Here is a 27,242-nt window from a genome sequence, read left to right as displayed (position 1 = left end):
CCCAATCACACCGGCTATGACAGGGCCATGGTTAATACCTGGGACACACCAGAATCGGGTTAGCGAGATTCAAGCCATGAACTTGACGCTGCAAGCAACAGTCTCAAACAGAAAGGTTTTACAAGACTTTTTTTGAACCGTCATTATCGAGCGAACACTAGCCCAACTCATGGAATGGCAAAACAAAGCAAAATCATTCCTCTAACTTCATCAACTGAAAAACATTCAAATGTTTCTCTTTCTTCCTCTCCTCCACCTTGATTCATGCTCAGATGTCTACTTGCCACTAGTCCACAATGGCGTAAAACTGGTGTACTTTACAAAACTAAACATTATAATTGCTTTTCTATGTTGCCATATAGTCAAGAGATAATCATTATGTTATTTTCCAATAGTTTTGTAGTTAATCACCTTTAAAATTGGGGTATAAATGGCAACCCACTCCAGTATGCTTGCCTGGAAAAATCTCATGGACACAGGAGCCTGGTGGGCTGCAGTCCATGGGGTCGCAGAGTCGGGAACGACGGAGCGACTAACGCTCACTTCCTTATAGCTGCTTTGCAACGTGGTGTTGGTTTCCGCTGAGCAGCAAACTGAATCAGCTCTGTACGTACATATATCCCCCCACACCCCATCCCAGCCCTCAGGTCTGCGCTGGGCCCCCTGTGTCGTAAAGCAGCCCCCCACCAGATACCTATTTAACACATGCTCGTGTACATACGTCAGTCCTCCTCTCCCAAGTGATCCCACCGACTTCTGAAATGCACATATTTTAAATTCCCTCTAACGTTTCACTGAAACCACCACCCTCCCCTGACACACGCAGTCTTTTCTGGCTGCGGTGTGCTATTCTGTGAGCTTGACGTGTTCAGTTCAGTTCAGTCGCTCAGTCATGTCAGACTCTTTGTGACCCCATGAACCGCAACACGCCAGGCCTCCCTGTCCATCACCAACTCCCGGAGTTTACCCAAACCCATGTCCATTGAGTCGGTGATGCCATCCAACCATCTCATCCTCTGTCGTCCCCTTCTCCTCCTGCCCCCAATCCCTCCCAGCATCAGGGTCTTTTCCAATGAGTCAGCTCTTTGCATCAGGTGGCCAAAGTATTGGAGTTTCAGCTTCAACATCAGTCCGTCCAATGAACACCCAGGACTGATCTCCTTTAGGATGGACTGCTGAGATCTCCTCACAGTCCAAGGGACTCTCAAGATTCTTCTTCAACACCATAGTTCAAAAGCATCAATTCTCTGCTCAGCTTTCTTTATAGTCCAACTCTCACATCCACACATGGCTACTGGAAAAACCATAGCCTTGACTAGACGGACCTTTGTTGACCAAGTAATGTCTCTGCTTTTTAATGTGCTGTCTAGGTTGGTCATAGCTTTCCTTCCAAGGAGTGTTTTTTAATTTCATGGCTGCAGTCACCATTTGCAGTGATTTTGGAGCCCCCCAAAATAAAGTCAACCACTGTTTCCCCATTTATTTGCCACGAAGTGATGCTTGATGTGTACAAACCTCTAATCCTCACATCAGCCCCCGGGGTGTGTTCTGTTGTCATCAGTCCCCATCTTCAGTGGAGGAGGCAGAGAGTCGGACAGGCAGAAGGCGACGCAGAGCACAGAGCCACGCAGTGGGCTCAAGGCTCTGCGTTCGCTCTGCTCTCCTCTCTCTGCTACGAGCTCCTTGTGCACGTTTCTTCCCACGCTCGGGGGGCCCGCCTTCACTGACACACTCCACGTCCAAGTTCACTAAGTTCCAGAGGCACACGTTTGCGCCTTCTTTTATTTTTAATCTCTTGGCCCCTCTGCACAGCATTGGGGGGGAGGGTGATCTTAGCTCCCTGACCAGGGATCCAACCCTCGTCCCCTGCACTGGAAGGTGAAGTCTTAACCACTGGACACCAGGGAAGTCCCAGCATGGCTGCGCTCTTGATTCCTATCTGACTCCCCCAGCTTGCACCAAAGCAAAGGAGGGAGCCCCCATAGTAGCATAAAAATAAAAAAAACCAAACAGCAAATCCAGCCCCCTCTTTGTAATGGCAACTGTAAAACCACGGTCATTACAGGTGCATGCCGGAGGTCAGGGTGCACTCTGACCCTGGGTGGATACGGACATGGCATCTGCCGTCAGGAGCCGAGGCTTCAAAGGTCTGGTCAACATCCCTCGTCAGGGACAGGCTGGGCTCCCCCCAGGCCCCCACCCCAGTGTAGCAGGTAGGACAGTTCCTTGTCCCCAGGACTCAGCTCAAACACGCAGACCCACAGTTGTTACGGGAGCAGTGGGACGTGGGCCACAGAAATAGAAACAGAGGCATTGAGATTGGTTGATTTTTCTTCTTGTGTTTTCTCCTGGCTCCTCGCCTCCCAGCCCTACTGCAGGAGTCAAATTGTACAGATTAATGAGGGTGTTTCTGAGAGATTTCATTTCCCACTACTGAACTGCTTCGTGTACGTGGAGTGCTAGAGATCGGAGGGCAAAACCTCCTCTTTGCAGCGGAAAGGGAGGCAGGAAACACCATACCAACACTGTCCCACAAAATCCCTGAAGGTCTGCAGGAACAAGAGAGAATTCTCCTCCATTTGTATGGAGTAACTCAGTAAAGGTCACGTCTCTCCATCAGACAGCCCAAATAATTTATTCCAGCTGCTGGCTGGTGATTCAAGGCCCGCTGCCCTCAGTTTCCCTTCTGGCTGTTCTGAGTCTCTTGATCAGTGGCTGGGGGACCGCGGATGTGTGTGGTGGGGTGGGGAGAGCCTGGGCCCATACTACTGGCAGGAGAGAGATCTCTGCTGAAGGGCAGGGGTTTGCTGGGGCTATGGTTCCCACTCACTGATCCTACAGCTTGACGCGCAGAAAAGGACATTAGGAGCAAATCTGGCTCTTACTATAGCTTCCCTGGTGTCTCAGACACTAAAGAATCTGCCAGCAATGCAGGAACGCAGGTTCGATCCCTGGGTTGGAAAGATCCCCTGGAGAAGGCAATGGCAACCCACTCCAGGATTCTTGCCTGAAGAATTCCACGGACAGAGAAGCCTGGAGGGCTACAGTCCATGGGATTGCAAAGAGTCCGACACAAGGGAGCAACTGACACTTTCCTTTTCATGTATATCACCATTTTGCAGGGGCCAGTGTGAGCCGTCTGTGTTCCTACCATAAACTGCCACTGCTGGCGCGATGCTCAGAGGTGGAGCGGGGAAGCTGCCCTTGGGAGAGGCTGAGGGTTTGGGGCAGCTTTCTCAGGCTCCGGAGGAAATCCAGAAGAGCTGGTATGTGAGGGTGAGTGTATGGATATTAACAGTTACCCAGTGATCAGTGTGACGCGAGCACTCAGTACCTACCTACTGAAGGAAGGCTACTGACCTGCTCACACTAATCTGGAAAACGGGGTTACGGTCCAGACCAAGAGCCCGAGGCTCCCGATGTGATGGATGTGACCAAACAATTGTCCATTCCCTCTGCAGTGAAGGGCAATATTATTTTGGTCCATACATATTTGACAATAGGTGGAGGGGGAGGTTGGGGTTAGTAGATGTAAGCTTTCATATATAGAATGGATAAATAACAAGCTCTTATTCTATAGCCCAGATAACTATATTCAATATCCTATGATAAACCATAATATCAAATATGAAAACCACCACAAGAAAAGAATATAAAAAAGAATGTATATATATATATATTTATATGTATAGCTGAAGCACTTTGTATATAGCAGAAATGAACAAAGCATTGTAAATCAATTATACTTCAAAAAAAAAAGTATTTGATGACAGAGGGGTCATTCCACCATGCAATTGATTTTTTTTTAAGGAGGATACTGTGGAAGACTGAGGAGCCCACTTTCCAAGCTGTCAAATCAATAACGCAGCTCCAGGTGAAGGGACCACCTCCACGTTTGATGGGGGCCGTGTCCTGCCGACCCGGCTCTTCTCACCTTTGTACGGGTGAAGCCAGGTAAAGGTCCATTGTGCACATGGCGGGACAATCTAAATAAACGTGTGTCCACATGCTGATAATAAGACATACAAGCCATGAAGAGAAGCCCGTTTTCTCAAGAGACATTTCTGGGTTTTAAAATTTAGAACCTACAGACAGCAAAGGAAAAAGATGATTTTGAATATTGGGACCTGCGACTCAGGAGTGTGAGAGTGTTCTGACAATTCCTAGGGTTTTTTTTTTTTTTTTTTTTAACCGCACTGCAAGGCATGTGGGATCTTACTTGCTTGACCGGGGACTGAACCCATGCTCCCTGCAGTGGAAGTGTGGATTCTTAACCATTTAAAAACACTTTTACATCTTTGAAGTCTGGATGTGTCCTGTAAAGCTGGACTGGGTCCAGCAGCATAAAGTGATGGAGGGGTTTACAGTTATCCACTTGCACCTGGTCCTTGTATGGCTGAAGGCTACGCTCCCTGGGGCCTGCAGAAATGACCCTGGCTGACGGACTGAAGCCTGGCTCACTGTCCACTTCTGAAACCAAGTGCTTGCAGCCGGGATGCAACCAAAGGGGGTATTTCTCCCCTGCATGGGTGCCGAGTCGTTACAGTCGTGTCAGACTCTTTTGACCCTATGCACTGTAGCCTGCCAGGCTCCTCTGTCCATGGGATTCTCCAGGCAAGAGTACTGGAGTGGGCTGCCATTCCCTCCTCAGAGGATCTTCCCAACCCAGGGATCAAACCTAAGCCTCCTGCAACTTCTGCACTGCAGGCGGATTCTTCACCGCTGAACCACCAGGGAAGCCCATTCACCTCAACCCCACCCCGCCCAGTTTGCACAAAACTGCCTTCTGAGCTCACAGCCATCCCGAGCATCCATCTGCCATCCAGTCCTGCTGCTCTAACCACACATTTGTCATTGTGCTGCTCCAACACTGCAAGGGCCGTGGACCTCGCTTCAGACGCCAGGCCTTCCCCACAACCCACCCCAGATCGGCACAACGTACCTACTCGTAACTTGAAGTCATTGAAGGAGTGCTTGTTGATGGCGTCCAGCTTCCCCACCAGGGCAAACGCGAACTCCACCATGGTGCCAATGTGCATGTACTGCCTCTCCGGCTCCTGGAAGAGAACAGACAGGGCAGGCGGGGTGAGGACTCAGCAGGTGTGGGTGAGGGCTCAGCGGGAGGTGGGGTGAAGACTCAGTGGGAGGTGGAGTGAGGACTCAGTGTGAGGAGGGGGTGAGGACTCAGCGGGAAGTGGAGTGAGGACTCAGCGGAAGTAAAGACAAAACCAAATATGATGGTTTCAGTGGGGACGAGTGAAAAGGAAAATGGACAGAACCCGCTTATTCAGGATGACCGGCAGATGGAAAAATCCAAGGTACCAGCTAAGAGGAAGAGGAGTAGGACAAGAGGGCGATCACAGGAGCCCACGAGGGCGAGAGAGCCAAAGCACATCTCTCAACTCCAGCACAGCCGGCACTTGGGTGGGATTAGTCTTTGTTGGGGGGTGTCCTGCATGCTTCAGGATGTTGAACAGCATCCCTGGGACCATAAAGAAACCCGAGCACCAAACAACTGATGCTTTTGAACTGTGGTGCTGCAGAAGACTCTTGAGAGTCTCTTGGACTGCAAGGAGCTCAAACCAGTTGATCCCAGACCAGTCAATTGGCATCCTCTGGATATCAGTCACATCTCTCCTCCCAGTGTGACAACCAAAAATGTCTCCACACATTGCTAAACGTGCCCTGGAGAATGAAACTGTGCCCAGCTAAGATCCAGCATCTAAGTAATAAGAATTCATCTGCAGTGCAGGAGACATGGGTTCGATCCCTGGGTCAGGAAGATCCCCTGGAGAAGGAAATGGCAACCCACTCCAGTATTCTTGCCTGGACAACCTGGTGGGCAGAGGAGCCTGATGGGTTACAGTACATGGGGTCACAAAAGATTTGGACATGATTGAGTAAACAACAATAAGACCACTGCACTAAATAACAGAGGGACTTCCCTGGTGCTCTAGTGGTGAAGAATCTGCCTTGCACTTCAGGGGACGTAGGTTTGATTCCTGGTCAGGGAACTAAGGTCTCACATGTTGTAGAGCAACTAAGCCTGTGCACCACAACTAGTGTGCTGCAGTGAAAGACCTCACACGAAGCAACAAAGATGCTGAGTGCCACAGCTAAGACCGGATGCAGCCACATAAACAGGTAGACTAATATTTTTTAAAAACTCTATTAAAATTAAATTAAAAGATGCCTGCTCCTTGGAAGAAAAGCTATGACTAGCTTAGACAGCATATTAAAAAGCAGAGACATTACTTTGCTGACAAAGGTCCACAGAGTCAAAGCCATGGTTTTTTTCAGTTGTCATGTATGGATGTGAGAGCTGGACCATAAGGAAAACTGAGCGCCAAGGAATTGATGCTTTTGAACTGTGGTGTTGGAGAAGACTCTTGAGAGTCCCCTGGACTGCAAGGAGATCAATTTTAAAAGAAATTAGTCCTGAATATTCATTGGTAGGACTGATGTTGAAGCTTCAATCATTCACCTGATGCGAAGAATGACTCACTGGAAAAGAACCTGATGCTGGGAAAGACAGAAGGCAAGAGGAGAAGGGAATGACAGGATGAGCTGGTTGGTTGGCATCACCAACACGATGGACATGAGTTTGAGCAAACTCTGGGAGTTGGTAATGGACAGGGAGGCCTGGCATGCTGCAGTCCATGGGTTTGCAAAGAGTTGGACAGGACTGAGTGACTGAACTGAACTGAATATATAGATATGAATGAGGACTGAAAGTTCTGGCCCAGAGAGATTTCTTCCTTTCCTTTGGTGAGCTGTATCATTCCAGAAAAAGATGATGAAATACTACCATTGCTATAAATCCACAACTTAAAATTGGGGGAGCAAATCAAACTATTAAAAAAAATAAAACCACGAAGCAGACTGTCAGCTAACTTTGGTGGAAATGCAGAGTCATTACTTAAGAACAACTATACTTTTCCATCAGAGCTAGATACTATCTCTCATCTCATGACTTCGGGGCACGTCTTGATTTGGAGGTTTATGCAGTCGGCTGGCAAACATCTTGCTCCTTGACAGGAAGCAGAAAATGTTAAATCAACAGGAAGGACCCTGTGCCATAAAAATTATAGCTGTCCTGGTAAGGAGAACAAATTGGCCTCGGGAGAAACGGTTTGCTTTTTATGAAATCAAGGTGCAGCAAACACGCTTCACTCCCTGATAAATTACCCCCCAATCTGTTTCCCAGCAGTAGGCTTAAACTGTGGGTGTGACGTGACGTCAGTGACAAATGAGGAGCCTGTGCTCTGGGAGCGGGCTTTAAATCCAACATCGACATCTCAATTGGGCGCAGTAAACCCTAGAGAAAATTACGCTCAGTCTCTAGAAGAGCTCAGTTCATTTCACAAGGGCCTTATCACTGAGCTTCTGATAAATGCTTGATGACAGTCTGAGAAGCAGCTCTTTCTCCCATGATCCAGATAATTTCTCCTGTCTCCAGATATTTGACCAACTTCCGGCTACATAGCGAGAGCACTCATTCTGTTTCCTGGAACACACTTGGCAAGCTGCTTGCTTTGCCGGTTTCACCTGCAGGGAACACGGCATAAAGTAAGTGCATGCTTGTTGGGGTTATTTTATAACCCAAGTGACGGGTATCCACCGAGGTGAAATTAACATGAGCCTCGACTTCCGGCTTCTCTTTTCTGCCCCCCTTGCTTTCCTCCAGTCGTGAAACTTCCACTGAGCTCCTGCTGCGGTGATGTTCGTCTGATTCTGAAGATTTAGAACTGCTGTCTAAGGAGCACTTGGTTCTTCTCCCTGGGGCTCCCAGGAGAACAGATCAGACCTCACAATTTTCTGAAGGACAGTCAGTCCAAGCAGTTGAGCTGATTGATGATCCCAGTGTGGAGACTGGCCCTCACCACAGTGAGGGCTCAGAGCACTGAGTTTCAGGAGCCTTTTGGAGAACAGGACTGGAATTCATAGCTTTCTCAGTGTTTACCAAAACTCAGGCATGAAATAATATTTACGAAAAAACAGCCTGATTGCTGGGTCATCTGTGGATTCCTCTGTGTCCAGTGAACTTGGATTAAACTGGATGCAATGTTCTCCACCCGATCTCACCCTACCAGAGAATGTATTTGATTCAAGTGTTCATTAAGAAGAAAAAAAAAGGTAAAAGAAGGAAAAAAAATTAAGAAAGTAAAAAATAAAAACATTTTTAAAATGTGCATTAAGAAATGTTCTAGCAAACACCCCCTCTCCTGCTGTCAACATGTTAAACCATTTTCTAGGAGGACAAGTACACTGCTCACTACACACCCATCCTTACGTGAGAGCCTGTTTGTTAGCTTGGATCAGGGACCCGTGGAGCATCCAAACGCAGCCTGACGTGGTCTGGTTTCAAATATATTAATGAATGAGTGACTTAATCTCACTTTATGAACACTAAAGTATGCCACTTGTGCTGGCTGCTGGAAATTTTGGATTAATAACAATAGTGCATGTATGTGTGTGGAGCAGGAAAAGGCAACCCAACTCTAGTATTCTTGCCTGGAGAACTCCATGAACAGAGGAGCCTGGTGGGCTACAGTCTCAAAGAGCTGGACATGACTGAGCAACCAAGCATATGTACCTGTGTACTTAATGCTCGTAATGACTCCCATGAAGGAGCAACTGTCTTTATCTCAATTATGCATCCAGAAAAGGGAAATGTGGAGAAGAAAATAATCAGGCTTTGTAGCCAGGCAATCTGACTCCAGAGTCCTCAGTTTTCATTTACTCTAAACGTAAATGGACTAAATATTCCAATCAAAAGACACAGAGTGGTTGGCAGAGTCCAAAAAGAAACTCATATATATGCTGCCTACAAGAGATTCACTTCAAATCTAAAGACACACTCAGGCTGAAAGTGAAGGCATAGAAGAGGGTGCTCAGTGCAAATGGAAACAAAAGAACTGAGGCAGCAGCACTTATATCAGACAAATAAACCTCACCATCTCGTCTCCTTCCCCCTGTGCATCTTGAATGTGGTCAGAATTTTTGTTATTTGATTTGCATCTTGTTGTCATCCTCATTTTTGTTTCTTCAACTTTCAAGTTGCATGTTAGTTTATTAATTTAAATTTTTTCTGCATCATGTTCATTTTCTTAGGAAGAGATTTAAATAAAATAGGCACATACATGTGGACAAATTGGTAAGCATTATTCCTTGACAGTCTTGCTGCTAAAATGGTGACAGATGTATTATTCAGCTTCTGGAGAACTATAACTAAGAACCCTCATCTGCATTGGCAAGTGGATACTTTATCACTGAGCCACTTGGGATATTTTGCCAAACTACATATCTGACTGTTGAACGTGTTTTATTACCAAACTAAATATCTGGGTAAACAATATATAGAAAGATTTTTTGTTTATAACTAGAAAAACAAGTAGGTAAGCTACAAAAGGCAAAAGGGACATTTCTTTTTTTTTTTTTTAAATAGAGACTAATATCCATTTTATTTGTCAAGCATTTTACTCCCCCCCCAATCAAACATAATTACTTTCCTTTCAGATTCTCACTAATTTCAAAATATTTCTAGGATAATCTTACCAAGATTCTAATTAAATATTTTAAATAAAAATAGCTCACATTGATTAAAAAAAAATCCCTGCATGCACATGACAACATTTAATTTATGTCCCAAAACCTTTTTATCTGTTCAACAGTGTGTAAGCCACAACTGTATTATTATTGCTATTAGCATTTTTAATACCTGTGGAAAAGTTATGCCTGTGGAGCATTTTGCATGATAATGAGGTCTTCCCCGCAGTCTTAGGAAATAAGTAGGCTCTCCACTGTGCATAAAGGGACACGCACGTGGAGAAAGCTTAGCTATTATGGTAAGCAAGGAGCAGTCTCACTTGAAAGCCACCCTCTTTCCACTCCACCATGAAGGCATTAATCAAGCATCAGGATGCAGCTGAGAAGGCAGGTTTTGTGGTCACAGGCGCCAAGGACAGTAGGGATTGGGCACCCTTTGAAGGAGTGCTCAGGTGAATGGTGTGAATACAAACTGGCGGTGCAGACGCCGACACAGTGAGGGGCTGGGGAGAGGCTGGGGTGAAGCAGCATGAGAGCTGTGGGCAGACGGAGATGAGGCCTGCACCCAGAGTGCTGGGGTCTGCAGCCCTGCTCTCTGGCTGCTAGCTCTCTCCACCAGCAAGTCACTGCACTGCTGTGCCTCAGTTTCTCCATCTGTAAAAGGGACCAGGGGTGGGGCACCTCCCAGACTCAAGAGGCATTGAGTAAGTGTTCCAAAATACCAGGATTGTAAAAGGGGAGCGTTGGCATTGGGAGGAGCAGGTTTGTAAAACAGCGTGGGGAAGTGAGTGCTGTTCTGGGAAGCACGGTAGACACACGCCACATCATTCACCAAATGGATGTGGGTAATTGCAGAAAATGAAGAGGAACTGAAGAGCCTCTTGATGAAAGCGAAAGAGGAGAGTGAAAAAGTTGGCCTGCCTAAAACTCAACACTCAGAAAACTAAGATCATGGCATCCGGTCCCATCACTTTATGGCAAATAGATGGGAAACAATGGAAACAGTGAGAGGATATATTTTTGGGGGCTCCAAAAATCACTGCAGATGGTGACTGCAGCCATGAAATTAAAAGACACTAGCTCTTTAAAAGAAAAGTTATGACCAACCTAGACAGCATGTTAAAAAGCAGAGACATTATATTGCTGACAAAGGTCCATCTAGTCAAAGCTATGGTTTTTCCAGTGGTCATGTATGGATGTGAGAGTTGGGCTATAAAGAAAGCTGAGTGCCGAAGAACTGACGCTTTTGAACTGTGGTGTTGGAGAAGACTCTTGAGAGTTCCTTGGACTGAAAGGAGATCAAACCACTCAGTCCTAAAGGAAATCAGTGCTGAATATTCATTGGAAGGACTGATGCTGAAGCTGAAACTCCAATCCTTTGGCCCCTTGATGTGAAGAACTGACTCACTGGAAAAGACCCTGATGCTGGGAAAGATTGAAGGCAGGAGAAGGGGACGACAGAGGATGAGATGGTTGGCTGCCATCACGGACTTAAAGGACATGAGTTTGAGAAAACTCTAGCAGTTGGTGATGGACAGGGAAGCCTGGTGTGCTGCAGTCCATGGGGTCGCAGAGTCGGTCAGGACTGAGCCACTGAACTGAACTGAATTTCTCTCCACAGCTCCCCCTGCTGGGACTTTGGGGAATGTGACTTAAGACCTGTTCAGTCGCTTATTCGTGTCCGGACTCTGCCACCCCATGTGCTGCAGCACAGCAGGCTTCCCTGTCCTTCACAATCTCCCAGAGTTTGCTGAAACTCATGTCCATTGAGTCAGTGATGATATCCAACCATTTCATTCTCTGTCGCCCACTTGTCCTCCTGCCCTCAGTCTTTCACAGCATCAAACTCAGGCACTGTTCTAATCTAGATGCAGGGTAAGAAACACATGAAAATGTCCCTATTACATAATTTTATGTTATTTTTTAATGGTTAGTTTTTCCAGAACATTAAAGATGCTGAAAAAACTGTAAGTTCTCTTCCATGAAAGCTGGGAAAGTAAAACTACAATTAGCTCTATTTTTGGTATAAATAATATATTTAAAATGAAAACAATGTTGTGCATTTTTAATACCTTTATTGCCCAGTTTTCCAATAGTTCTTCAACACTTGAATGTTCTGGCAATAAAAACACAATCCTTAAATGTACACAACACCCCATAAACAGGGGTGCCCATTTTTCCTTCTGCCTCAGGCATCAGGATGGCTTGGGAGGGCACTGCTCAGAGCTTAAGGTTTTTCCAAAGTTCCTTTTATTGCTTGTTACTTTTTCTTATTACTAAAGTAATCTGTGCCTGCGTGCTAAGTTGCCTCAGTTGTGTCCGACTCTTTGCGACCCCATGAACTACAGCCTTCCAGGCGCCTCTGTCCATGGGATTCTCCAGGCAAGAATACTGGAGCGGGTTGCCATGCCCTCCTCCAGGGCATCTTCCCTACCCAGGGATCGAACTGCAATGTCTCCTGCATTGCAGGTGGGTTCTTTACCACTAGCGCCACCTGGGAAGCCCGAAGTAATCTGTACCCATGAAATAACGTGGAAGCAACACCTAAGTAGAAGAGCGTGTGGGACATAGATTACTTCACTCACTCGAAAAAAATGCCTATGTTAATCTTGAGTCAGATATTTCACGTTCCTTTCTTTGCCCACAAGTGTTAGGGGGGAAGAGCACCCTCTCCTGATGTTCATGGGGTCCTATCTGAGCAAGCTGCTGCCCCTCTGTCCCTCTCTCGTTTGAGGGGTAGCAGCTTAGGAGGTGGGGTGGGGTGGAAGCTGAGCACGTGAGGGGTGTCTGAGCGCTTCCTCTCTTCGGGGAATCCACCCACCTCCAGCAAGCCATGTTCTGGTAAGTCCTGTTTCCCTCTGCTGTACCCACCACCTCTGTCTGCCCTGTGGCAAATATGCTGGTGCCCATCAGGGAACTCACTGTCCTGAAGGGAAAGAGGACTTGTTATTGACCCAAAGCATATCTACACACACACACACACACACACACACACAGAAACAAAATACAACTTAACAGAAAATCCTCTTCAAAAACCCTAGTTGAGTGAAGATACTCAATACTGACCAAACCACCTTTTCAACCAAACTTCTAGGTGATCAGCATGTTTTTTGAGTAAATTGTTTTAAATAAAAAGCCCAGGAGTCTTCCTGTAATAAAAGTGAAATTTGTTCAGCTGTGTCCGACTCTTTGCGACCCCATGGACCGTAGCCCACCAGGCTCCTCTGTCCATGAGATTCTCCAGGCCAGAATACTGGAGTGGGTAGCCTTTCCCTTCTCCAGGGCATCTTCCTGACCCATGGATTGAACCTGGGACTCCTGCACTGCAGGCAGATTCTTAACCATCCGAGCCACCTGTAATGAGTCACCTTTAAATAAACAGCCCTAATCTACTTTCCTGTATATTTATCTGGTATCAAGCAACTACCCTGTTTTTTCCTACCTTGTCTGCAGGGAAAGGGGTTCTGTGAACAGACCCTCAGAAGCCTCCAGAATTCTCATCTTTTCTCATGAGACCTTAATTGCTGAGGTTTGGGTTGTACAATGAACGGGCCACGGCATGCCTGTTTGGGCTCACGGATGACCTGTGGGTGGAGTCACGGCTCGCGTGTGCTGGGTGCTGCTGACACGTGTGTACCTGGGCGTGCTCCTGGCTGGGCACCGCGCTCAGACCCGTCGCTGCCATGTACGTACTGCCGATGGTCTTGATCTTTTCAACGCCACTGAACTTTGGCTTGGATAGCAGCTGGGGAGCAATGAGAACCATACAGTTAGTCGGTTGGGTGCTGACCCAAGGCCAAGCACTTAGGAGGCATTCTCAAATTCCAGCTCTCAGTCCTGGGAACAGGACGCCACTTATTCACCCTTTGACCCTGGGCACCTTGGGGAAAGCAGCACCTCATCAGTCTCACAAAGCATGTGTCCTTGGGAGGAAACACGGTATAATAGTTTACTTCCAGTTGGCATGAATTGTTTTTCAGAATTTCCTAGTGAAGAAAGCAGGATAGCCTGATCACGTGAGTGATAATTGCTTCATTACATTTTCAGTGTTTCCTCAAATACGTTGCCCCACTCTGTGTTTGAAGGGCCTACATACAAAATGATTCGTGTGTGAGGTCGTCCCTGAATGGTGAGGATAATTTATGACTACTTATAGTGCTGGGGCTGGAGAAGGGCGTGGCAACTCACTCTTGCTGGAGAACCCCTTGGACAGAGCCTGGGGACAGCAGTCCATGGGGCTGAAAAGAGTCACGGCTGAAGGGACTCAGCCCAGCCCAGCACACAACATGCAGGGCCAGGGATTGGCTCTTGCCCTCTGAAAACGGAGTGGAGGGAATAAAGATCTAGAATGGCCCCTCTTATTAGCTCTGATCCTAATTTTTTTTTTGTCCCAGCTTCTGGCACCAATAATCAGTTTCTTACTGGGCTCCTCCCCATCCACTATATTAAGCCTTAGGGTGGGAATGGAAGAAGGGTAAAAATAATGGTAAAATAATGGTAGGAAAGAGAAAGACTGGATGGAGAGAGCAAATGAAGGAAACTCTGGAAGGTTCTGTATCTGCTCAGCAGGACAATGGCAGGGACAGAGGCTGGGAACACTTTCTAGAACCTTCCTTTGTACTCCTGCTTTCAGAGGGGGATTAATGTCAGAGAATCTGAGATAGGTGAGCAAATCTCTTTATCACATCTCTATGAGCCAATCAAACCTGCAAGGACACTAATGCTGAAGAATATTTATTTTTCAGAGGAGCAGCTGGAGGAAATATGCCCCTATGTCTCCACTAGGGACCCAGCATAGCAGTAGAAGCCTCTAGTTGTCATTACTTCACCATGAGTGCTGGGTCAACCTCATGGTAACAACAGTGGTAGTAGAGAAACTCACAGGTCCCTAAGACATTTAGATGTTTGGCCTAAAACCTTCCTATTACATCATTCATCACTGTATTTCAAAGTCCCATTAATCATGATGAACCTATGTTCTCTGCTGTCAATTTTTCCTATATTTGCATGATATTATTAAAAATGGTGTAGCATCCATATCTTTCACATCAGGGGTCTGTTTGTTCTTACTAGAAAACAAATCACGTTGTTCCCCTGGTAGGCACAAAATTGAAAAATGACATCTGTTTCAAAACCTAAGACATATACTTTGTCCTTTCTAAAATATATTGTACTGCATTCATATTGCTTTTTCAATAATAAAGTAGGCCATCCCTGCACACTTCAAGTTAACATCTGACAGAGACCTTGGAGTCTGTACAGAAAGACATGCCAATAATCCACTATGATAAATATGTTCATTATCTTTTTTATGTATAAAGATATGGGCAAGTATTTTCCTTGGAGTTCAGGCTTTTCAAGAAAATTTATGGGCACACTAGAAAGGTATTTTATTGAACAGATTTTGGTAGTTTTTCCTAGCAATCATATCAGCTTTACAAATAGTATGTGTTTGCCTCACCAATATTAGTCAGTAACCTAAATAGAGCAAAAAGATTAACGCCAACCACCAGCAATTTTGCCAAAGGATTGAGTTTTCATATATGCCATGATACTAGACTAACTTCAAATGTGCCAGTCCACAGGAATGTCAGCGTGTGGGGCTAGGGTCACCTCTGCCCATCAAGGGTATCTCTTTTTTTTTCTTTTTTTAACTTTTTATTTTGTATTGGGACTCAGGTTTGATCCCTGGGTCAGGAAGATCCCCTGGAGGAGGTGTGGCATCCCACTCCAGTATTCTTGCCTGGAGGATCACATGTCCACAGGAGCCTGGGGGCGATAGTCCACAGGGTCGCTAAGAGCCAGACACGACTGAAGCAACTTAGCATGCATTTTGTATGGGAGCACAGACGATTAACAATGTTGTGATAGTTTCAGGTGGACAGCAAAGGGACTCAACCACACATGTATACACATGTATCCATTCACCACCCCCAGGTCCGCTCCCATCCAGGCTTAAGGGTAACTCTTAAGTACCTACATCATCAAAGTCGGCAATGATCTCATTCAGGAGCCGAAGGCATTCCAAGCCCTCCTTGTTCACGTCTGATTCTGTATAGAATTCTTTGAAATCAGGAATGGAGGCAAACATGACGCAGACGCAGTCATAGGACTGGTGGTATAGCTCCTGCCCAGGAGAAAAGGAACTGCTGAGCACTAGGAAACTTTATAAGCAAACCTGCTCCCAATGCAAGTGCTTCTTTATGTTAGGACTGGTAAAGAAATCGCCCAGTGCCCGCTGCACCTGCCCCACCCTCGTCCCAGGCCCACTCCATTGAGCACAGGTGAAGGCTTCCGGTGAGCTGGATACAGGCTCAGAATCATCAACACCACATCGCCACTGTCACTACCAGCTAGTATGAGGTGCCCTTCCGTTTACCCCTCTCTATCATAGACAATTGCAAGAGACCACAGAAGGGGACGACAGAGGATGAGACGGTTGGATGGCATCACCGACTCAATGGACGTGGGTTTGGGTGGACTCCGGGAGCTGGTGATGGACAGGGAGGCCTGGCGTGCTGCAGTTCGTGGGTTGCAAAGAGTCGGACACGACTGAGCGACTGAACTGAACTGAACTGATAGACTTCTTGCTTAGGGGAAAAAAAAAAGTTCTCTAAGCAACTAAAGGGAAACAAAATGATTTTCCAAACTACAACACTGTCCTAAAGTGACTCGTTATTGCCACATCCTTTGGATTGGGGGCGTCGTGAATTTTCCTCTTTAGTGTCTCCTGAAAGGAACAGATGATATCTCTTTGTTTTTAAATAGACAGAGGCTCATAGTTCTTCCCGCAGACACGATTAAAATGTCTTGTAAGTACAGTTTCAAGGCATTGCCATAATTTTCCCAACACACAGCGAAACGTTCAAGTTCAGTGGGGAGTTCGTAAAGAAAGGGCTGTCACGTGGGCGCAGGAGCCGGTCCTGGGGGCGAGGACCTGCTCTTCCACTGGTGCTGGCTCCTGGGGACCCTTGGGCGGCCTGACACGGGCAGAAAGGCCGGCGGCAGTGTGGGCGCAGTGCATGCTGGGAAACACCCCACCGAGAAACGTGAGGAGAGGCCTGGTAAACAAGATGGCGGCCCCTGAGCGGAGGGGAGGAAGCTAGCAACCGGCACTTCCTGTTTGCCGGTAGAGCTCGGGAATCCACCCTGCGTGACTGTTACCAGTGTGTTCTGCTCTCTGGGGCACCCAGATGAACCTATTACCAGGGGGTGGGCACTCTGACGGCACTGTAACTCCAAAGTTTGGCGACTTCTCAGAAAAATCATTCTTCCTCCACAGAGGTCTCATAAGGAACACATTGGGGCAATGGTGACCCGTGGCAGGTCACAGCCACTTCCTGGGAAAGCTAGACTTCTGTCACCTTCCTATTTCCAGCGCCTACCATCCTGTAATGCCTTCTGCTACGGTCTCACAATCTGTATAAGATACGAGAACAACAGAGTCAAGGTTTTCCTTTTCCACTCTGCTCTCAATATGGTTAAGCTGGCTCTTCGTGGAGACCTGTACTTCCTCTCTCTGAAAGGTTGCTTTTGTGAACATTCACATCCTGGGAAGATAATCTGTGGCATGTGTGATTGTCAGGTTTAGGTTGCAGTAACACTAAGCCAGGGTGTCAAGGTAACCGGGGAGAGGAAAGCCCCTGGAAGCCTGTTCTAGTTAAAAATGCCAGTTCCATAAAAGTAGTGTAAGCTGCACAGACTTCCCTGCTTTTTATGAAAAGGGGCACATCAAGGAAGTCAAGGATATATTTTCTGTACCTTGCATTTCCCTGGTGTCTGCTGACATCAGCCAAAGTGACCCTCTGGGGAATGATGACGATGACAAGAATACACATGATAATCGCAAACACTGACTGACTGCCCACTGCATGGCAGGACGTGCACCCCTCTGAACTCTACCAGCATTTACTTGTCCCTGACAACAGTCCCAGGAAACTGATATTTTTATTCTCAATCTACAGATGAGGAAACTGAGGCACAGAGCCGTTACATTACTTTCCCAAGGTCACAGTTACCCAGTCTGATGTAGACGTCACTCTTACAAATGCTACACTTCACATGTTACCCTGCAATTCATGATGACCAACAGACTGTGCTGCCTGAATTCGGGGCAGCATGGGGCCTTGAGTCACTTGTAGGTCATGTAACTTTGCCTTTCTCCTCTCCCTTGGGCTCTTTCAGGTGTCTGAGATGGGGGATAACGAAATGCAAGACTGAACTGACTGGCAGTTCGGAAACGAGGGATGATTTTAACTGCACTGGTTTGAGGTCTGATAAAATATCTTCAGATTGACACTCTCAAAATTGTCCTCTGAACTCTTGCCCCAGAAGACCTAGGTTGCTGGAGCTGGAAGGGATCTGATGGGTCATCTTATTCCATAGTCTTCAATAGGAATGCCTGGGAGAGTCATCAATGAGACTTTCAAGAAGGTGACACCCAGGCCTCCCCATGACCAACTGAACCTTGCCCCTGGGGCGTGCTCTGAGGATGCACATCTTTTTGTAAAGCTCCATGGGTTATCCTGTTGTGCAGCCTTGATTAAGAATCACAGGACAAATGAGGAATTGTTAGTTCAGGACACCGAGGCTCCCACTGGCTTAGAAATGAGGACTATTAATCTCTGGAGTCCTGGTCTGGGGCTCCGCAGGCTATAAGTGGTGTTGGGGACTGGGACTGCAAACTGCTTACTCACCCTCTGTTGACAAATGGGTCATTTGGAACCTCCGAGGAAATACCAACGGTGAGTGGGGATCCTTGACTCTCTAGTTCCTGACTCAGGGTTTCCACAGGGCTATTCTTAAGAATTAGGGGAACTTGGCAGATGGGAAGCTTTACAAATTCACTAGAGCTAATGAAACTTGCAGGTTTTAGAACCATACCCTACACTCAAGACAGATTCCTTCAGGTCTTTGGGTTGGGCTTGGAGCCAGATTGGCTGGTGACCTGAGCTTATCGTATCCTTCCAGAGGGTAGGTGGTGGAAAGGTGAGGGTAGGGTAGGTGGAAAGCCTTGGAGGAGATTTTGGAATTCAGGGTCTAGCACGGGTGACCCTTGTCCAGCACACAGCTGCCAAAAAGAATCTTGCGAGCTTTGGAATGGTAAGCTTAGATGCCATTTCAACATTCACTCAAATGTCACCATTCTGCTGAACAAGCTCAAGTTACAGAAAAACCATCATAAATCAACTGCACTTCTGCGCCTGATGTCCTTTACAGTTTATTGAGTGAGATTTAGTTTTTTTTTTTTTTTTTTTCCTAACTCTAGATGAAAACTTGGGCTAACTCCATGACTCTTCTTGCTATTCTCAGGTAACATGGGTCCTGTCATCAATAATTTAAGTATCCAATACAATGAGACGTCAGAACTCGGATCCCCCTGGGATGTGTGTCTTTCTCCTTCTCCAGTGTGGGCCTCCTGGGGGAGGGTGTCTGCAGAGTGGGAAGAGTGCACGGTTGGCTTCTCTCTCTCTGCTCCTTGTGTTTCTGCTCTGACTCCTCCCCAGATGGCTAGCCAGGTTTTCCAAAGCACCCAGGGGTGGAGAATGAGGAAAGAAAAAAGTGTCCTGGAGAAGGAACGTGTCCCATTAACTACATCACAGTTCCTCAAACTAAAAACATGCGTTAAACCTGGTGGCCATTTCTTTGGGTTATTTGGAGATACCCCATCACTTCCCTGATCACGGGACATCCTGCCCAGGTTCCCTTAATGTGGACCACATCCTCCCCTCTTAGTCCTGATTACTCTCTTCGCTCCAGGCTTTCTAGTTATTCTTCTAGCTTCTCTATTGGACCTAAAAGCAGCCCTTCCAAACAGGATCTAAAATGACCCCACACCAACTGTCTTTCTCTTGCTGGCTCCCTGGAGACATTCATTCAGCATGCTTTGCCCTCCCAGCCTCCAGAGTCCCCACCTGCAGCCCTCCAACTCTCTTGGCCGGGCCAATCCCATCAGCCCCGCCTCCCCGCCCCTGCCACACCCACCCATCAGGAACCCACCAGGCATCTGTGCCCCCTAGATGGCGCTGCTGCCCCAGGACCACTCAGAGACACAAGTCTAAGGTACACTTCCTAGGCTGTCACTCAGTTCAGTCGCTCAGTCGCGTCCAACTCTTTGCGACCCCACGGATTGCAGCACGCCAGGCCTCCCTGTCCACCACCAACTCCCAGAGCTCACTCAAACTCGTGTCCATCGCGTCGGTGATGCCATCCAACCATCTCATCCTCTGTCATCCCCTTCTCCTCCCTCCTTCAATCTTTCCCAGCATCAGGGTCTTTTCCAATGAGTCAGTTCTTCGCATCAGGCTGAGTGGTCCTTTTGGTCCAGTTATGAGATGTGAAGAGAGGATTTCTCACATCCTTTGTGGAGGGACTTCTCACTACATTCTGCCTCCAATCCCTCCCCCAACCCTGGTGTGCCTGGGAGTGAAGAGTCAGTTGAGAGTTATGCAGCACTCCCTTTGGGATATGAGTCCTCCTGTCTCTTGGTGTCATGGGCTGGTATTCACTTTAGCATCTGTTGTATAGACACATGGGTATGTGCACACACAGCCCTCAAGGGGGCCTGCTGCAGGCCAGGCTTCACACCAGGTATTAGGGACACAGAGATGGACAACACGAGCCCTTCCCTAAGGAGCTTAGAGTCTAGCTGGAGAGGAGAGGGGAGCAGAGATCAGGAGAGCAAAGTGTGGTTGGTGCAGCGTATGCCCAGGTGTGGGGACGTCTGCTCGACACACCCTGGAAGATGGTCAGGACTGCCACAGGCTTGGGGTTCAGGGTCTGGGACCAGCACTTTCTCTTGCTGACTGACTCAGGCCACAGCTGGGAGGAGGTGTTCCCACCTTTCACCTCCCGCAGGTGGCCCGTGTTTTAAAGCTCAGCACGCCGGCTCCCCAGCTGTCCGCTTGTGTCTGAAGTCTTCAGGGGAGTCAGGCCATTAGAAAGCACAGGAGCATCTCTCAGCCCCTGAGGTTTTCCAGCCTGACTGCAAGGAGCAGGTGGAGGGAGCTGCCTGGGTGTTGAGACGGGGTAGATAGCTGAGAAGGGGGAGCTCTTTGCCTGCCTGGCGACCTCCTCACCCTCCTGCCCTGCACCCACAGCAACATCTGTGTCTTGTTTTTTTAAATTAAATTAATTTATTTTTGGTCGCGCTGTGTTGTCGCCGCCGCTCGGGCACTTCTCTAGTTGTGGCGAGCAGGGCGCAGTCTCGAGCTGTGCACAGGCTTCTCAGCGCGCTGGTTTCTCCTATTGCAGAGCACAAGCTCTGAGGCTTGCGGCTTCAGTAGCTGTGGTTCCGGGGCTTCCTGTGGGGCCTGCGCTTTGAGCACGGGCTCGGTGGTTGTGGTGTATGGGCTTAGTTGCTCCGAGGCATGTGGGATCCTCCCAGATCGGGGTTCGAACCCATGTCTCCTGCATTGGCAGCCGGTTATTTTTTAACCACTGAGTCACCAGGGAAGCCCCTGTATCTGGTTTTGGTCAAGCCTCAGCTCTCCCACAGTAAGGCTGCCTGGCTCAAAAATCACACGCAACCCTGAGCACTGGGGACGCGGCGAAGGGGCAACTGAGGAGAAAATGCGGTCTTTTCAACAAGTGATGGGAGCCGGCCGGGATGTCTATCCAAGGGACCCCTCAGTCCCACTCCTGTGACAGTGCAGCAGTCTGGGGCAAAGGCTTTGTAAACCTGTGGGCTCCGTCTAGGCGCACGGAGCTCGATCCAGACTCTGAGTGGCCTGAGGGTTCAGACCTGGTCAGGACGGTCAGCAGCTGGTGCAGAACCTTGGGATGCCTTACGGAAAACCGGTGCCCTGGGGAAGGGAGAAGAAGAGCCTGCAAGGCTGGACACAGCAGCTCTCTGGCACAGACCTGGGGCACAGGTGCAGTGAACAGTCTTAAATCAAAAGCAAAATCTTTTCGGGATTACTGTCATTAAATCATTGTTTACGCTGTACTTCTGAAGGGAGAGGAGTTTTTTCTGCATGTGCATATGGCAGGTGGAGAATCAAAAGGCTCTTTGTTAACACAGGTCTTCAGTTCAGTTCAGTCGCTCAGTCGTGTCTCTTTGCCACCCCATGGACTGCAGCATGCCAGGCCTCCCTCTCCATCACCAACTCCCAGAGTTTACCCAAACTCATGGTCATTGAGTCGGTGATGCCATCCAAACATCTCATCCTCTGTCATTCCCTTCTCCTCCTGCCTTCAATCTTTCCCAGCATCAGGGTCTTTTCAAATCAGTCAGTTCTTTGCATCAGGTGGCCAAAGGATTGGAGTTTCAGCGTCCACATCAGCCCTTCCAATGAATATTCAGGACTGATCTCCTTTAGAATGGACTGGTTGGATCTCCTTGCTGTCCAAGGGACTCTCAAGAGTCTTCTCCAACACCACAGTTCAAAAGCATCAATTCTTCGGTGCTCTGCTTTCTTTAGTCCAACTCTCATATCCATACATGACCACTGGGAAAACCATAGCCTTGACTAGATGGACCTTTGTTGGCAAAGTAACATCTCTGCTTTTTAGTATGCTGTCTAGGTTGGCCATAACTTTCCTTCCAAGGAGTAAGCGTCTTTTAATTTCACTATCTGCAGTGATTTTGAAGCCCCAAAAACACGGGTCTTAGCCAAAGTCATAGGTGATGTTTCCAAGGAATGTTCCAGAACACCATGGAGTATTAATATTTACCGTGGAACTGAAAGATACACTCCCACCTTCATGCAAGTGTGCTAAGCTGCTTCACTCGTGTTGGACTCTGTGTGATGCTGTGGACTGTAGCCCCCAGGCTCCTCTGTCCATGGGATTCTCCAGGCAGGAATACTCGTGGGTTGCCATGCTCTCCTCCAGGGGATCTTCCCGACCCAGGGATCAAACCTGCCTCTACTGCACTGGCAGAATTTTTTTTTTTTAACCTCTGAACGACCTGAGAAGCTCAGACTTGGTCGGGTCTCTAACATCCAGAAGCTGTGAGTGCTCAGCCTACCCCGAGGAGATGGAGCTAAGGAGGTGATGCTTCTGCATAGGGGCAAAGTGATGATGTTTGTTTTACTGTCCACTCTGGTTCAACCTTGAAAAGCTGTGGGGTAGCTGCCTCCCTGGACAGATCTGGATAAATTCCAGGAGGCAATGGTTCTCAAGTTTTGTGTTAAGTTTGGGATATTTGCTTGAAAGGTAACTAAGATTGAGTGTTTACTGCATGCCAGACACAGCTCTAAAAGTTTTGCATCAATTACTACTTTAGTTATAGAAATTGGTTATATAGAAATTAGTTATAGCCTCTGTGAGGATGGAGCTTGAGTCCATCAGCTAAGAAGGGCCAGGCCTGGGACAAGAGCTTTGCTGTCAGTGGCCAAGTGGGACCCTGCAGGAGAGGAAAGTGGCCCTGGGGCCTGGGAAGGGCATGTATAGTTGGCACCCTGAGCATTCCTTCATTTGGGGAAGCCCTGCTCTTGCGTTAGGGATTTCGCTGGTCGCAGCATTGGCTATGCTCTGCCTTGCCCAGTTTGGGTCTGGAACCCCCCAGGAATGATCCTGTTCCAGAGTCTGCATGTTCAACAACCGTCAGCACTTCCCCTCAGGGAAGCCTTGGGGGTGGGGTTGCAGTGGGGAAGGGGCAAGAGCGCTATCACACACAGGGGGCATCTGTTTGGCCTTGACACCGAGGACGGACCAGGAGCCTGGACCATATCCACACTGTTAAAACAGCACAGACCCCATCGCTGTTTAGCTGCAGCAGGTCCGACAACCTCAGCCTGCTTGCCCGGGATCATGAGCTTACAATGAGACATCCCCTGGATTAGGGAAGTGGGCTGTTCTGCCCAGGGATGAAGTCGATTGAGGACAGGAAGAGCCATCTGTGTTCCAAAGGAAGTCAGGCAGCCAGCCCATCCGTAGGGAAGTCAGAGGACGGGGCAGGAGTTTGCTATGCACTCTAAGGAATCTCTTTATAATAACCGTGCTACTGGGTTGGCCACAAAGTTCATTCTGGTTTTTCCATAACACAGGGAAAAACTCAGAAAATAAAACCCTCTCTTATGAGGTTCATGATTATTGCCATTGTTCAGTCACTAAGTCGTGTCCAACTCTTCGCGACCTCATGGATTGTAGCCCGCCAGGCTTCCCCGTCCTTCACCATCTCGCGGAGTTTGCTCAAATTTATGTCCATTGAGTCAGTGATGCCATCCAACCATCTCATCTTCTGTCTCCTCCTTCTCCTCTTGCCCTCAACCTTTCCCAGCATCAGGGTCTTTTCCAATGACCTTTCCTTGGAAAAGAGACCCACGATGGGAGCTCTCAAATCCTTTAGGCAGGGAGCTGGAAGCTCTCCCCCTCCTTTAGCCTCATTCTGCATGCTCTCTTCTGCATTCAGGATTCTCCATGAGCATTGTAGCAACAGAACCTCCTTCATTACCTGTCTGATCTTCAGCCTGACAGGCTTCCCTGTAATTTTTTTTGGCCTCATGGCATTTGGGATCTTAGTCCCCTGATCAGGGATTGAACCCATGCCGCTGGGAGTGGAAACACGAAGTGTTAATCACTGGATGGCCAGGGAATTTTTTAATCCCCATCAGTTACAGTGGCTGCTTGAGTAGTTTCCCACCCCCGCTCCCCCCATCTAATATTTACCTAACCAACAAAAACTGGCAATAAAATGTGGAAAGTCACAGCCCAGGGGTGTTCTGTGTTGTCTAATGAAGTACAGAGATTTTTGCAGCCCCAGATGCACAGTTGGTTAAAAAAATCCGCCTGCCAATGCAGCAGATGAAAGAGATGCAGTTTCAATCCCTGGGTCGGGAAGATCCCCTGGAGGAGGGCATGGTAACCCACTCCAGTATTCTTGCCTGGAGAATCCCACGGACAGAGGAGCCTGACAGGTTATGGTCCATAGGGTCGCACAATGTTGGACATGACTGAGCACGCACCTTTTGCAGCCCAGGGCTATGCAGAATGAAATCACTTCAAGGACGGTCTCATTGCCCTGATGTCCCTGATTTAAGATTCAACGTGTGTAGCTCTAGCCTCTTGGAGCAAAGTCAGGTCGGCAGCTAGACAGAGCAAACTGAATGATGCCTAGGAGAGCAGGGGTTCCGAAGCGAAAACTAGAGACTTCTAACATGCGGTGAGGGAACTCGGAGTTTTCTGTGGCAATCAGAATTTGTAAAACTTTGACACTGAGCTCCTGTTTGTTTTCCTACAGGGCTGCAGCTGGCCTGGGTCAGGAGTATGTTTCCTGGATGAAGGAATAAGCTGGGTGCTTGGTGAATGGGTGTAGACTGTCTGCAGGGAAAATCATTTCACTGCCTAAGTCAGCTTCATGTGCACACAGGCAGAATGTGGACATGGACGGGGCCACCCCCAACCCCCCAGGAATTCAACAAACTAGACAACGGAGTCCAGAGCTGGTCTCATCGAAGTATGCTGATTCCTACTTGGTCCTGGAAAAGTTCCCAAACTGTGGTCGCAGCGAGATGGCACCTGGTCCAAGGTTCAAGCCCACTCTTCAGCCTTCCCCATGGAGCCCATGGGGGTGGTGAAGGCTGTAGATGACTCTGTGTGTGTTCTTAAATTACTTAAATACTGCCATGATGAGGTAACTTTGGAGAAAATGTCACCCCCATCTTGGGAGCACCGAGACACACTAGGGACAGAAGGGTCACTGGCCTGGCACACAGTAGTAGCTGTTGTTCAGTCACTCAATCATGTCTGACCCTTTGCAAGCCCATGGGCTATGGCCCGCCAGGCCCAGCACCGGCCTGACCACAGGGCAGGGGTAACCTTAGGTACCGGCTGAATTTACAGACAGAACCGACAGCAAGACATATAGACAAAGCTCTTATATTGCTAATGAAAACAGATGCTTTCTCCTTAATAGATGCAATGATTTCATTATCTGTGACCCACAAGCAAATGAGCTGCTGAATAATCTACTGAACACAGAAAACACCAGGAGAAATAGGGAAGTGAATGGGGCCCCTGGACTGGCTGACCACGCCCAGCACACTTCTAGAAAGACTAGAGTGATAAGGTTTGGTCCCTCCCCTGCCACGAGGGGGGCAGCTTTAATTATTGAAAAATCAACATCAACTTTAATTATTGAAAAATAAAGTTTTTTGTTTTTTTTTTATGGAAAAATACTGTTCCAAGCCTTCTCACTCTGTGGCTCTGTACATCAGTGTCATCAAGGTTCAGCTTCTCTATTAACAAGTTCATCCATCCATAGATTTCTTGATCCCTCATTCCCTTCCAACCCTCAGTGAACATGTCCTAGGAACACGCGTAGTATCTTGTACATCTGAGCCCTGCCTCTCCTCGTCAGCCCCGCCTCTCCCCTCCATGGCTCCTCCTCTTCCCATGGCCCCGCCTCCCTTCCATGGCTCCTCCACTTCCCTTCATGGCCCTGCCTCTTCCCTCCATGGCTCCTCCACTTCCCTTCATGGCCCTGCCTCTCCCCTCCATGCCTCCTCCTCTTCCCATGGCCCCGCCTCTCCCCTCCATGGCTCCTCCTCTTCCCTTCATGGCCCCGCCTCTCCCCTCCATGGCCCCGCCCCTCCCCTCCCCCCTCCATAGCCCCGCCTCTCCTCTCCATGGCCCCGCCTCTTCCCACCAGCCCAGCCTCTCTGACCTCATTCTTCAGGCTCCGCGCCAGGAAGTGCTCAGCCACGTGCGCAGGAAGCACGTTCTCCAGCAGCACTCGGTTCAAGTTCTCCATGGTTTCTATCTCCTCCCGCTCTTTTTTGAACTTGTTCTTCCATAAGAAGTCTAACCTACAGTAATATTCATTCTGTTACAAGAGGACACAGAGGTAAAGAAACAATAGGCATCTTGTCCTGCCAGAGAGTGGAGGTTTTAAAGAGAAAATAAAAAGAATGAGACAAAATCTAAAAAAGAACATCCCCAAACAGAATTGTCATCCTCCCTACCAAACCCTCTATTTAACCCAATTGTCTCTCATTCACCCTCTAATGCAGATATGCAAAAATGCAAATTTGAGAAGGAACCAGCCTCATGAACATAGAAAATAGTTATCCTGGAGGCTTGAAAGAAAAAAAAAAAAAGATGACATAAAAGCTTCTTACACAGTTATATTAATAAAAGGTGGCTTGAATTATTTTTTGAAATGAGACATGATAGAATATAAATAATGAATAAATGAAAATTGGAAAATACATTAGTAGAGAGAGTGCATTTCATGATTTGCATTTAAAAAATAATAGTGTTCATTTGTGGCGGTTTGCCTTTAATCTCTGAAAATCAGTTTTCCTCTACCACAAATTATGTAATTAAGTGTTCATTGAAAAGTAAGTGTTTTTCCATTTGGGGCTGCACTGTACTGAAAGAATGACATTATATTTAGACAAAAGTTCATTTTGATATCATTTAATTAAGATGGTGCCTGCTGGTAAAAACATATGCATTCATGCTTATAATGTATTAAAATTCAAGGTTTTTGAAAACCAGCTGTTATTAACATTGTAGAAATAGAGAGGCTCAATTACTGTCACAGGATCTCTTTGGTTTGGCATCATTTTGTGTCTGCTCTGATGTATACAATTTCATATAATGAAATAACCTTGAATAATCTTCCTATAACAGAAGGGCCTAAATAACAGAGCGTATTTCAGCACAGATACTGACAAATAAACGCCAAGAAGAACTAAATGAGGGAGTTTGTTTTATGGGTTTGATTAGATATACCAGTGATGGCA

The 27,242-nt window shown here is 47.6% G+C and overlaps 1 protein-coding gene across 1 annotated transcript in view; it reads right to left on the bottom strand.

Annotated features, from left to right (window-relative positions):
- Positions 1–27,242, bottom strand: part of ADCY2 (adenylate cyclase 2) — a 438,387-nt gene that overhangs the window by 4,735 nt on the left and 406,410 nt on the right. The window contains exons 20-24 of the mRNA XM_065905185.1: positions 26,159–26,317; positions 15,530–15,676; positions 13,187–13,294; positions 4,943–5,057; positions 1–38 (exon numbers count right to left, since the gene is read on the bottom strand). The exon at positions 1–38 is cut by the window's left edge and continues 4 nt beyond it. Of these exons, the coding sequence (XP_065761257.1) occupies positions 1–38; positions 4,943–5,057; positions 13,187–13,294; positions 15,530–15,676; positions 26,159–26,317 (567 nt within the window). The remainder of the gene's footprint in view (positions 39–4,942; positions 5,058–13,186; positions 13,295–15,529; positions 15,677–26,158; positions 26,318–27,242) is intronic.

This window comes from Muntiacus reevesi, chromosome 14, assembly GCF_963930625.1.
Source record: "Muntiacus reevesi chromosome 14, mMunRee1.1, whole genome shotgun sequence".
In the NCBI taxonomy this organism is placed as follows: Eukaryota; Metazoa; Chordata; class Mammalia; order Artiodactyla; family Cervidae; genus Muntiacus; species Muntiacus reevesi.
The sequence above is the reverse complement of the archived record's forward strand: the minus strand, read 5'-3'. Positions and strand labels throughout refer to the sequence as shown.